General features: G+C 40.3%; 1 protein-coding gene across 14 annotated transcripts in view; it reads right to left on the bottom strand.

Moving 5' to 3' along the window:
* LOC134212544 (dual 3',5'-cyclic-AMP and -GMP phosphodiesterase 11-like) overlaps window positions 1-14,016 on the bottom strand; it is a 390,689-nt gene that overhangs the window by 31,500 nt on the left and 345,173 nt on the right. For all 14 annotated transcript variants that reach the window (XM_062690522.1, XM_062690518.1, XM_062690523.1 and 11 more), the window contains one exon: window positions 3,210-3,360. In XM_062690522.1, coding sequence (XP_062546506.1) covers window positions 3,210-3,360 — 151 coding nt within the window. The remainder of the gene's footprint in view (window positions 1-3,209; window positions 3,361-14,016) is intronic.

Here is a 14,016-nt window from a genome sequence, read left to right as displayed (position 1 = left end):
TTAGCACTATATTTATTTAATTTCCTAGAAATATCGATACTTTAGATAGGTCTACTTTTTCGTTAGCCTTCTGTTGAGCCTGAGCTTGAGCTTGATTGACTGCCCGTAGTTGCTATTCCATTATGACCAGAGCAGCTGTTATTGCACAGAGAACCAACAGATGTTTGCTTCGGACTAGCACTCATCTTCAATGTACAAGTACTGGTGATCTCATTTGTAAGGTCACACTGACGCCTGCCACGTCAGAATGCAAGTCAATGTAGGGAAGGGGAAGGAAATGATGGTGCAATCACTCGTCCACTGCAAGCCGAATATTCCTCTGCACTTGACACGAGTTCAAGCGGAATTTTACTGGATTTTTAGGGTGAAGGTTGACGACGGGCAGAGGTTCGTCTTGGTTAACGAGTTACCCAGCTAATGTGAAAGGAGATAGCTATTGATGGAATTTTAATTGGATATAGGAAACGAGTTTTTCCGTTCATTCCCAATTCTAGCAGTTACTATTGGAATAGTCAATTTAAAGGTATGCGATAAAAATGGAAACGGTATGGAAGTCTATTTCCTGTTCTAGCGAGAAATATAGAGACAGATGCAAAGTAGGAGGTATCGGACGATCCTGGGATTGAACCCATGACCTCCTGCGTATGAGCTAGATGCTCTAGCCAAGCTCGTCTTTTTTTCGTTAGCCTTCTGGATGAGAGAAAACCAATTACGATCAACGATCGGATAATTCTTTCGCTTTGAACTAAATTTCTTTATAATCCTAGTAGCAATAATCAGTCGACTGGTTCACATCTTGTTGTTTACGAATCTGGACTACGAGAAAATCTGGACTACGAATCTGTACCGGGAGTAGCTAACGAAACCGTAGTTCATCGTGATATCTAACGAGATTTTCATCAAAGAGACCGCAACGCAGTTTCCAGAACAAGAAATCTACATTGCAAAGAGTAAAAACATTATCAAAACTGCACAAAAAAGTCTAGAATTTCTTGGTTTTGCAGGGTATCTGTGGATGCGACAATACAATAAGGTACCCCGGAGCAAGTGAAAAAACGGGGTAAGTGGGTACTATGGTTGCCGATGAATCGATGAACATTTTTAATGGTAACAATGTTCTAGAAAGATGAAGCAGGGCTATCAACGAATTCACCCGACACAAAAATATTTGGAATTAAAACAAATTGAGTCACCATGTTAATGCTATTGCTTGATCATGACTTTAAACTACCGGGAAAACCTATTACTTTTATTTTGATTCAATGGATTTGCAACAGTATAGTCGTTTTTCAATTTTTCATTGATGTGGAAGGCGAATAGTTTGATCAATTAAATGATTGTGTGACATTGAAAACGATTAAAAATATTAATTAAAGCCGAAATTTGCTATTTTTAATTGCCCTTGGGTTTTAGCATACATGGGGCAAGTGGGACATATTTGAACAACATTTTCGATAGAACAATTTTAACTGTTTTTAGGTATTAGTCTAGTCAAAAATAACTTTGACATGCATATTCCATATGGCTTTGAATCCGATGCGGTTTGATATCGTTGGCTTCGTTTTTAAAAAGTATTGTACAATTCATTAACAGATGTGTATTTTACATTTAAAAAAATATCACCCGAATGAAAAAGAGCAATGGTTGTAACTATGCGATATTTTTCCGTTTACAGTACAAATAATTTATTTATTCTACAATAGGTCAGCAGGTTTTGTTTTGTGTTTTGTTATTTTTAAACTTTGCATCAGATTTGCAGACTCTCAGATAAATAAAGTGCACAACACATAAATTGGCAATTTCGTTCTATTACAAATTTCGAACATTGTGCATTTCCTGAATAAAAACGTTTCTTATGAAGTACTGATTTATGTAATAGTTCGTGTTCTAAACAGGGAAATATTAATTCGAATAGTGAAGAAAGATTTACTTATACTTTCCACCTAAAACATTTGGTACGGAAGATTTGGAACATTTGGAAAGCAAGACAAGAGACAATTAAACACTAAGTCGGACGATGTCTTGTTTTCATTTTATTATAATCCCTTTCTTGTTGCTAAAACACAAGTCCGACAAGTAATCAACCTCCATCCATGATCTGAAAATACTACGACTCAGAAATAATATGAACATTTATATTCCTTGAATTAGTTTCGTTCGATAGCAGAATAGGTCCCACTTGCCCCTTTTGAAGGGGTAAGTGGGTCCTACAGGTGAATTTATTTCTTTCACTAACAATGTTTTTTGAAATTAAATAAATGACTTCCAACACATATACACTTCAACAACGGAAGCATATAACGATGTACCCGTGGTAAATGTTCTGAAATACCCTGTTTTCTAAGTATGAATTAACAATTTCGCAAAACTAGCGTTTTTTTAGGTCCCACTTGCCCCGGGGTACCTTACATCACGAGTGATGAATTATCATCCATATGTTAAAAATTACTTTATTAAGACTTTAGAAAAATGCTGTTTTTGCCGGATTTGCCAATCCATCACTTAATGCATGGTGCGGTAATTCGGGAGAAGATTTCCAATAATGAAATGAAGTAAAATTCTGTATGTAATATTGAAAAATGATGAAGAACTTATATAAAACTACTTGCAGTGATTCCATTGAAAGTTCCCTAGCATAGTCGAGAGCAAGAAATTAAGCTACATTGAGGTCATTTTACCCTAACTGCAGGGCCTGATTTTATGGGGGGCAGGGATCAAACCTTATGAACCGAGATCAACCTTTTTCGTACATTTAGGTGCCCCCGAAAATAGTTAGCCCTGCAGGAGGAGGCCCTGCCTAACTGAAATGTTTAAAGAATAGGTATGTTCTTATAGTTCCGAATCCCATTGTTTTGATATAGGACTCGCAACTGTGGGAACACTACCGCAACTATTGGAACAAAGCCGTGAAAAAAATAAGTGATATTTTTTAACCTGTTTTGAGGGAAACCCAAACCTGTTTGCTTTAATTTCGTCTACTGACATGTCAACAAATTGATGGATTACATGGTTGCTGCGATTAATACGCAGATTTCGTAAAAACAACACTACCGCAACTATAGGAACATCCACGACTATCGGATCTTTTACCCTAATTATGTATTGAAAGGCCAAATCATAATATGCTCGAGTCAGATGTTGGAAAAATGAATGTTGCCCGAAAGTTTACTCCAAACGGTATGTGCACGAGTTTCCCTACAAACACCCACCTGATACGCATCCGGTATGTTGACGGGTTCCCCGCTTTCCGCCACGTGGCCCGCGATTCCCATGCCCCACGCCACCTTCACCTCGTCCTGCTGTTCCATCTCCTCCAGCGTGCTGCTCGAGCAGACGTCGAACAATTTAGATACTAAACATCTGCAACGGGAAGAGAAAACATAGGGTGCTGTGAGAGCGGGCAAATCGAAACCCTGCCGTTGGGGTCGCTGATGAAAATCTGGTACTGCTTTGAACCGTCAATTTAATTAGAGACTATTTTGATGCGATAGGAATATAATTAGCAGAAGGATGATTAATGAGGAAACATAGATTATTTTTGAGAAATGAGAAGTAGAGTAGGAACATATTTTAACAATATTATGCAAATCTATATAAATAAACATGAGATTTGAGATTCTACTTGAAATATTTAGTTCAGGAACGACTTGATTTAGAATTATTTACTATTTTCTTTGTCCAATTTGTTTTGGTTCACAGTGTTTTCCTATACAAATAATATTGGCCAAAAGAGACGGTTTAGCATCACTGATCTAACAAATATAACAAAAAATGAGAAACAAAGCTATTTGCATTCTATTACGGTACAGATTTTACAAAAAAAAAAAAAGAAAACTTAATCGTTGCTCAATGTTTGATTCAACATGCGAATCATTGGAAATCGACGAGAAACTTGTTGTACGGCAATACCCATTTCTTTTACATTTCAAAACAAAATCATTAAAAACGATCAATTTATCTTCGAAAATTCTGTAGCTAAATGGAAAATGTCTTCATAATCAAGTGCCATTATCTTCTCAATGCTGTAAAGAAAAAAATGCCCATCGAAGATGTCAATGAATTTGACAAACCTGATATTTCAGACAATCAATTTGGTAAATCCAAATTGACACACGTCACGCTGACGTAAGACCATCATTTCATCTCATTATTCAATGCGCTTTTAAGCACTCACGTGCAGAATGTGTTACCGTCCCCATAGATCCGACATCCGTGAAACGTGTTTCCACTAGAGCTTCCGAAGATTACAATTCTGTTTCCATGGCTTATGGCAGTCCCTCGCTGACCGAGATAAATTGGCCCAGTCAAAAAGCGAGCCTCGTTCAAATTTAATTAGCGCTCACCCACTAACGTAGTTTGACAAACGATATTTTCGGTTCTTCGCCGAGTGGCTGGCACGTTTTATAAGAACCAAGGCAAATTCCCAACGTTGTTTTTATGAATAAGGAACGTCTCCTACACAACTGTTTTTGAAATGAGAGATTTCCTTCGCAACGAACTAATTGGCTGCATTTTTTTTGGATTTTTCCCATTTCAGCTTCAGTTCAATCCAACAGTCATTTTTGCATCCATTAATTACGTATAGCACTTTTTTCGATTATGTGTTTTCTTCTTGAAGTAAAATCACTTTCATACATATTTGTATGTTTTCATCAAATACTATCTAGCCCTTCCCCTAATTTATATTCAAGCTGCTATGTTGATCTAATGTCTGTCGTATTTTTGCTCTCCTCTTAAAGCTTCAATCAACTAGCATGGAAGCATTTTGATTGTAAAAGATATGGACGACTCGCATTATTTTTTTATTATAAAATGTGACAAAAAAAGTCCCACGTGTCTCGTTGTGTAAAAACGTTAATCCAACTCAATTTGGCTAATGAAAATTTATTCATGTAGTCGGGTTTACTCAGCAGCTTTCACCACAGCATCGAAACGTTCTTTCGAGGGATTTTGATACCATGTCTTTTTTCTAACTACTGGGTGTTATCCCAAATCAGCACAAAAAAGAAGCTTATTTAACTGAACTCTGCTCTGCCCTTTTGAAGGGAGGATGGTGCTAAATGAATGTTCGAGGCACTAAAATGGTTTGATAATGTTTCGTACCAAATTGGTCATTGATCACACCGAGGACTGGTCTATTACGAAAGAGACCTGTACTGGTAGTGCGCTCATAAAAACATGCAATGATGGCGGATGGTGGCAGTCCCCACCATTTCCCACAATACGTATATGCTTCTTTCGCGTTTTCAACTATGGAACCCCTTTGTTTGGGATAGGGCACCCGACCGCGTCATAAAGTCATTCGTTAGGTTTTTTCTTTTCTTATGAACAAAGTGTATTAACGTAAAGGCTGTAATATCAATCCACAAATATTTTTGTATGAGATTGAATAGTCGGGTGTTATGAACCAATCAATTATGTTCGACGAATTGAGGAATGTGTGTATCACAAATGTAGGCATACTTGTATGCTAACAATGTAAGCTAACCATGCTTTGTAATATCATATTTTATATTAATATAGACACTCTGTTATTTCAAGAAATTTATTGAAAAGTTTGTCAGAAAAATAATAATGACTTATTGATCGTAGAAAATATGGTAATGAATAACAATCAATGTTAATGGGAGAACCTAATCTCCCTGTCAACGATATATTTCGCCATTCTGGGTGTATTATAACTGTCTAATCGCATAAGATAAGCGGCTGCACCTAAAGGTAAATCAATCACAGTACTTGCGTGAAAATGCTGCGTACTGTCCGATATGTCACTGTATAGTAACTTGAATTGGAATGTCCCTCCAGGACACTTGTTTGAAACCCTCTACTGAACTCAATGTACCGCAACGCATCTTTCGACGAGCATCCATATGGGTACCCAACGTACTCACAAGTGGCGCTACGACAAGGATGAGTACAACATGCCTGGGAGTAATTATTGTATCATCCAACGTTATCCGGATGCAATTCCTGTGTACGTACACTTTTGCTCCAAAAAGATGCCTTGTAACTTCCAACCCGCCATATGGCAAGCGTTGGTTGGTGGAAGGTGCTTTTGGTATCATCAATTTCCATTAGGGCTTCAGCACAGAAACATCCACATTGCTATCGACCCGAATAGAGAAAAGACTTCGGCGAAATATGCGCGTGGGCAAAATCGAAAAGAATTGCTTCAGGATGCGAAAGTGATGGATGTTGGGAGATAATTCGATTGAACTACCATGTGGTTCGTTTCAGATATGTAGAACAGACACGTGATCAAATGTTTTCTCTTGCAATCTGTCTGATGTTACAATTAATAATCGTGGAAGTAGTTTCAGCGTTTTAAATAAAATGTTTTTACAACAATGAAAAATAATCTTACCGCATAAGGCTTACCGCACGGCTAAGGAGGGCCACTACTGTGCCGCTGCAAGCAGACTCAAAGTGAGTGATTCGTTGTCATTTATTGTCATTGTCGAACATCGTAGCATCGCCAACGCAAGATCGAAACAAACTGCTTGCTCCATATGCATCCAACATTGGGGAAAGAATACTACGAGGCCAGTTCCCACCGTCAGGGAAAATGCACATCGGATAATGGAAGCTAATAAACGGTAACTAGTACACAGTACTCACTAGTCTTGCACCTTCATAGTTTTGACTATCAGGATCTAGCCGACCACCAGTACTGGACTCGCCATTTAAAAATTGAACTTTCGGCTTTCTAAGCACACGTCGACGATTTTAGAGTGTGTTTCAAGTTCGCCCCACAAATTTCAAAATTATGTCATGTAATTGTTTGTTTTCCGTTCCATCGTATCTATCCGTCCGATCAGTTTCGTTATGGGTTGCTTAGGGTTGCTGCGTTCGATTTCAGGCCCGGTCCAGGAAATTTTCGGGTTGGAAATTGTCTACACTTCCCTGGACATAAAAGTATCATCGTGTTAGCCTCACGATATACGAATGCAAAAATGGTAACTTGGCTTAAAAACCTCGCAGTTAATAAATGTGAAAGTACTTAATGAACACTAAGCTGCGAGGCGGCAATGTCCCAGTGGTGGAAGTAATGTCAATGATCAGTCAGTAGCCTGCCGTGGAGCAGAGGGGAACTCTAGTATTGTTATTCTTTGTGAGGGGGTTCCCTTCTCCGGTCAACAGAATGCATTTTATCGGATTTGGCCAGAAATGTTTAAACTAGATTCTTTCTCAAAAATTGCTGCTATTTCCGATGTTGAACCAATCAAAACCCTTGGACGTTGAAATCTGAAATAAAAATTTTATACTCACGCTACCGAAGAACTGTAGCTTTAGGCTACATGAGGCTTTATCTTCTTTCATATCACTTTTCTACGAATCTTATAAATTTCATCAAACTTCCGTTGACTGTGATGCTAATGCGCATGATACCATGTGGGGTAGTACGGATATAAACAGTAGAGGTGAATGCTTACTAGAATATCTCTCATCCGATAATATTAATATTTGCAATAGGGAAAATGATCCAACATTTTCTGATGCAATTAGATAAGAGGTCTTAGATCTGACACTGTGCAACGGTGCGATTTATGAAAGAATTGCAAACTGGCATGTCTCCAAGAAAACATCATTGTCAGATCGTAGCCATATTGTGTTTGAATGGAGCTGGGGAAAACGATCATTAACTTCATTCACGAACTGGGGACAAAATGAGCAAAATTTAAATTCAGACCCATTTACAAAAAGCCACTGGAATGTTTTTCCCAAAAAGGTAAATGATAAGATTTTAAATGCTTTTTACAACAGTTGTCCTATGAAACAGTCGTCCTCTAACAGAGACGTTCCGTGGTGAAACTCAAAATTGAAAAAAAAAAAACTGCGGAAGACTTCTCGTAAACTTTTTAATATAGCAAAAAGAATCTCGAATTGGACTCCGTATAGGAGTACACTTACTGGGTACAATACTCACTACTACTTTCTACTTTCCTGGATCGATTATGTGTGTAGACCCAACAACAAGTGGATCTTTTGAAAGTCAAAGATGTTCAGCAAGAACAACTAAAATGTCTGATGATGCGAGAAATGTTGCACAAGCCTTGGCTGACGATATATTTATGAAAGCCAGGGTAGAGAATGCAGTGAGAACTTTTGAACCTCATAAATCTGAAAACCAGGGAAAAGGTGTTGAGTGATTATATCAATTCAAATTACATGATTAAACATCCACTGTCTAAGTTGTAGTCCAGTCCGATAAGTCAACAATTATGGCACTTCATACAGTGGTATCTAAAGTGGAAAAGGCGCAATCGGCGAAAGAAATAGCATTTTGTTCTTTCTTGGATATTGAAGGAGCTTCCGATAACGCTTCTTATTCGTCAATGGATCGTGCCATAAAGAAAAGAAACTTTGATACGTACATTATCAAATGGATTCACACCATGCTTGCAAAAAAAAATCTCTTCAGAGCTGGGAAGTTCGTCTCTTACAGTATGGGCAACAAAAGGTTGCCCCCAAGGAGGGGTCCTCTCACCACTAATGTGGTCCTTAGTTGTAAACGATCTTCTAGGAAGCTTAAAAGAAAAGGTTTCGAGGTTGTAGGCTTTGCAGATGATATTGTCATTATAGTGAGGGGGAATTCGACAATATCATTTCTGAAAGAATGCAGTGAGCTCTAAATTTTACCCAATCGTGGTGTATTCAGGAAGGCCTTGGAGGACTAGAAATTCAGCTTAGTGAACGGTTCAAATACGGTACACCTGGAGATCACCACTGCAGACAGAATCACAAATCGACCACGTTCTGATTGATGGACGGCACTTCTCCGACATTATCGACGTCAGGACATATCGTGGCGCTAACATCGACTCTGACCACTATCTGGTGATGGTTAAACTGCGCCCAAAACTATCCGTCATCAACAATGTTCGGTACCGACGACCGCCGCGGTACGACCTAGAGCGACTGAAGCAACCTGATGTCGCCACTGCATACGCGCAGCATCTCGAGGCAGCGTTGCCGGAAGAGGGTGAGCTCGATGGGGCCCCTCTTGAGGACTGCTGGAATACAGTCAAAGCAGCCATTAACGACGCAGCGGAGAACAAAGTCGGGTATATGGGTCGAAGTCGACGGAACGATTGGTTCGACGAAGAGTGCAGACAGATTCTGGAGGAGAAGGATGCAGCGCGGGCGGTCGCGCTGCAGCAAGGTACCCGGCAGAACGTGGAACGTTATAGACGGAAGCGGAGACAGCAGACCCGCCTTTTTCAGGAGAAGAAACGCCGCCTGGAAGAAGCGGAGTGCGAGGAGATGGAACAGCTGTGCCGTTCTCAACATACACGCAAGTTTTATCAGAAGCTCAACGCATCCCGCAAAGGCTTCGTGCCGCGAGCCGAAATGTGCCGGGATAAGGATGGGAGCATCTTGACGGACGAACGTGTGGTGATCGAAAGGTGGAAGCAGCACTGCGAAGAACATCTGAATGGCGCTGAGAGTACAGGCAGTGAAAGTCAAGGCAGCGGAGGAGATGACTACGTCAGATCAGCGGACGATGGAAGCCAACCAGCCCCCACCTTGAGGGAAGTTAAGGATGCCATTCAACAGCTAAAGACCAATAAAGCAGCTGGTAAGGATGGTATCGGAGCTGAGCTCATCAAGATGGGCCCGGAAAAGCTGGCCACTTGCCTGCACAAACTGATAGTCAGAATGTGGGAAACCGAACAGCTACCGGAGGAGTGGAAGGAAGGGGTTATATGCCCAATCTACAAAAAAGGCGACAAACTGGAGTGTGAGAACTTTCGAGCGATCACCATCCTTAATGCCGCCTACAAAGTGATAACCCAGATCATCTTCCGTCGTCTGTCACTATTAGTGAATGAGTTCGTGGGAAGTTATCAAGCCGGCTTCGTTGACGGCCGCTCGACAACGGACCAGATCTTTACTGTACGGCAAATCCTTCAAAAATGCCGTGAATACCAGGTCCCAACGCACCATCTGTTCGTTGACTTCAAGGCGGCATACGACAGTATAGACCGCGTAGAGCTATGGAAAATTATGGACGAGAACAGCTTCCCTGGAAAGCTTACCAGACTGATCAAAGCAACGGTGGATGGTGTGCAAAACTGTGTGAAGATCTCGGGCGAACACTCCAGTTCGTTCGAATCGCGCCGGGGACTAAGGCAAGGTGATGGACTTTCGTGCCTGTTGTTCAACATTGCGCTAGAAGGTGTCATGCGGAGAGCTGGGTGTAACAGCCGGGGTACGATTTTCAACAGATCCAGTCAACATTTGCAAAGGTGGCAGAACTGTACACCCGCCTGAAACGTGAAGCAACAAAAGTTGGACTGGTGGTGAATGCGTCAAAGACAAAGTACATGCTTGTGGGCGGAACCGAGCGCGACAGGGCCCGCCTGGGAAGCAGTGTTACGATAGACGGGGATACATTCGAGGTGGTTGAGGAATTCGTCTACCTCGGATCCTTGCTAAGGGCTGACAACTACGTTAGTCGTGAAATACGAAGGCGCATCATCTGTGGAAGTCGGGCCTACTACGGGCTCCAGAAGAAACTGCGGTCGAAAAAGATTCGCCACCGCACCAAATGTGTCATGTACAAGACGCTTATAAGACCGGTTGTCCTCTACGGACATGAAACATGGACAATGCTCGAGGAGGACTTGCAAGCACTCGGAGTATTCGAAAGACGGGTGATTAGGACCATCTTTGGCGGTGTGCAAGAAGACGGTGTGTGGCGGCGAAGAATGAACCATGAGCTCGCCCAACTCTACGGCGAACCCAGTATCCAGAAGGTATCTAAAGCCGGAAGGGTACGATGGGCAGGACATGTTGCAAGAATGCCGGACAGCAACCCTGCAAAGATGGTGTTCGCTTCCGATCCGGCAGGTACGAGACGGCGTGGAGCGCAGCGAGCGAGATGGGCAGACCAGGTGCAAAACGACTTGGCGAGCGTGGGGCGAATCCGAGGATGGAGAGATGCGGCCTCGAACCGTGCATTGTGGCGTCAAATTGTTGATTCAGTGTTATCTGTTTAGATGTTAACTAAATGAATGAAATGAATGAAATGAAAATGAACGGTTCAAATACCTGGGAGTCATTCTGGATTCTAAACTGAACTGGCATGCTCACATTTGGAAGAAAATGGGGCTTAAGACCAAAAATGATTAAGTGGATCTATACTCCCATTACAGTGTTGACCTGATTTTGTCACTCCCCGATTTTGTCTACCCCCGATTTTATCACATTTTTGACCCGATTTTATCACGTCCCGATTTTGTCACGTTTTCGACCCGATTTTGTCACCCCAAAAAAATTTGTCATTCTTTTTATTTTCGTAAATAATACCAAAAACAACATTGATTTTCATGAAATAACTTTCACCGCCTTCAGTTTATTACGAACGACTTCTGAGTACCTGGGAAATATTCTGTAAGCAATTTCGACAAGAAATAACGGGTACCATTCACGCATTTGGCCTTTCCAAATGATTCATAATTGTGGAATGAATTAAAAAAAAGAAAATATTTTTTTTTCTAATTTTGTCACATACCCTTTTTTATCACCCCAAAATTCCCCAGGGGGGTGATAAAATCGGGATATTACTGTATTCGTCCAAAACTGACATATGCTGCTCTTGTATAGTGGCCAAAAATGAAAGAGGCTACTGCAAAGAAGAAGCTGATAAAACTGCAAAGCTTAGTGTCTATTGCTATAACGGGAGCAATGCATAGAACCCTCTCAAAATCGTTAGATGCAATTCTTAATCTGCTACCATTGTATGGATTCGTGCAGTTAGAAGCGGAAAAGAATATGCAAAAACTTAAACGATTGAAGTTATTCGAGTCAGGCGATTTAGCGGGCCACTTGAGTATCTCCCAAAATTTTCAATATGGGCCAGTGATGAATATAACTGGAGACTGGATGAAACCTGTGGAGAACTATGACATTCCTTACAACATATATGAACCATAACGTATGATTTGGGATGTCTGAGGTCCCACTGTTCGAGACGGTTCCATAAAATTCTACACATATGGCTCAAAAATAGGGTGCTGGAACCTTCGGCCCAGGGATAGCGATATCAGTTGCAATGGGAAACTATCCAACGGTGTTCCAAGCGGAGATTTTTCTATAATGAAATGTGCTAATATCTGTGTAGAGAGAGAGGAAATATAGATATGCAAATATTTGTATTTTCACAGATAGTCAAGCGGCACTCAAAGCGTTGAGTAGCTTTAAATGTACGTCAAAACTTGTCTGGGACTGCATTCTCTCATTGCGAAAGGTGTGCCAAGAGAACTCCGTAAATTTGTACTGGGTTCCAGGTCACTGTGGCATTGAAGGTAATAAAAAGACAGACGTGCTTACGAAACGAGGTTCAAACACACAGTTTATTGGCCCAGCACCTTTCGGCGGTATGTCATACTGTACCACAAAAATGGAATTGGAATCCTGGGAAGCACAATGGTTGGTTGCCGAAAAGTGTGTTCAATCAAAGAAATTTATAATTCTCAATGTTAAAGTAACCGAAAAACTCTTGGAGCTCAGCAAGAGAGCTCTTTGCACCTTTACAGAGCAGATATTACTTGAAAAATATTGGCCAGATTCAGAATAGCATCTGTCTTTTCTGTAACATGGAACGTTACTACGCTTTGCAGTTGTGATGCATTGTACAAGGGTAGATCAAAATTTCTAAACAGTGGCTTTATGCAACCAGGAGATATTTGGACTGCAAATCCTGGAAAGGTAGTGGGTTTTATCAACTCAATTATACCGGACTGGGAAAATACGCATCTTAGGTTGTTTACTTGACAAATGGTGATCAACCTATTGGATGCGAACACATAGCTAATAGTAATCAGGGGTACACCACAAAATTTCAACTCAATAGACGCAGTGGTTCTACACCCAAAAAAATGGCATTGAAGAAGTAGATCCGTTCTAGAACCCCCTGGAGTTAGGACCCCAGATCTACCAGCTCATCTGAAAGCGTTTCTAGCATATTCATAAGTGCTGCAGATTCTTGTTGATATGTTGAACATTGACCATTGACCATTATGATCGTACAATTCATAATTGCTACTACGTGATTGACTTGAAATGGCAAAACTGGCAACAGAGAACCGAATGAATTGGGCTTGGGGTTAGCTCTCCATTCTCAATGTATACGTTTCGGAAGCTCAATTTTTACAGTCAATAACGGCGCCGCACTGAGGAGTATTTCAGCCAAAATCCTGGCCAAAAGTCAAAAACGAAATTTTTAGATATATCCATATTACTTTTCGTTTTTGAGCTTTCAAATAATAATACTAAATAATTGGCCGAATGATTTTTGCAACAATATTGTTTACTTGTAAGCAATGCTGATTGTCAAAACTTCACCATATTTTCAATGCTAGTTTAATCACAATAGAGCATGAAAAATTCACATATCAATGATGAGGGTATTTAAAACGTTTTCAAGCATGATTCGATTTGAAATCGTTTTCAGGTGATCCATAATCATGATATTATTTGCTAGCTTTTTTCTACCTTTTTTCAATAATATTTTTTACAAAAAAAAATTTTGGTTAGGTTCCAAACCCGTCCAAGCAACAGAATTGTCAGCGTAGGAAAGATTGGAGTTTCCCTAATAAGCTCCACAAAAAACATTTCACGAATCCTCATGCAATCGTGACTTATTTGTACGTTAATAAAGTGATGTTTGCTAAAAAAGCTAGACAAAAAATAAATAATCTTGGATTTGAGCGACAAAGCTAACATAAATTATGTTTCGCTTCCAAAAAAGAGTGAGGCCAAAAATTAAGAAAGTAATAATAATCAAAAAATGAAGATTAACATAAGAAAGATCATATTCAATGACGAATTCAGATGTGGGCACCACTTGTCGCAAGCACGCCTCAGTTCTCAAAGACAGCGTCCTTGCGCCAAGTGGTGCTCTATCAAATAACAATAACTGACGCCGCCAGTGGTCATACTTCACTGCTATGAATACAAACAGCATAGAAGCAAAAAAAAATACACTTTGCTGTCCATATTGAAGGTATT

Source organism: Armigeres subalbatus, chromosome 2 (assembly GCF_024139115.2).
Source record: "Armigeres subalbatus isolate Guangzhou_Male chromosome 2, GZ_Asu_2, whole genome shotgun sequence".
Classification (NCBI taxonomy): Eukaryota; Metazoa; Arthropoda; class Insecta; order Diptera; family Culicidae; genus Armigeres; species Armigeres subalbatus.
This window is presented reverse-complemented; position numbering and strand designations above follow the sequence as displayed.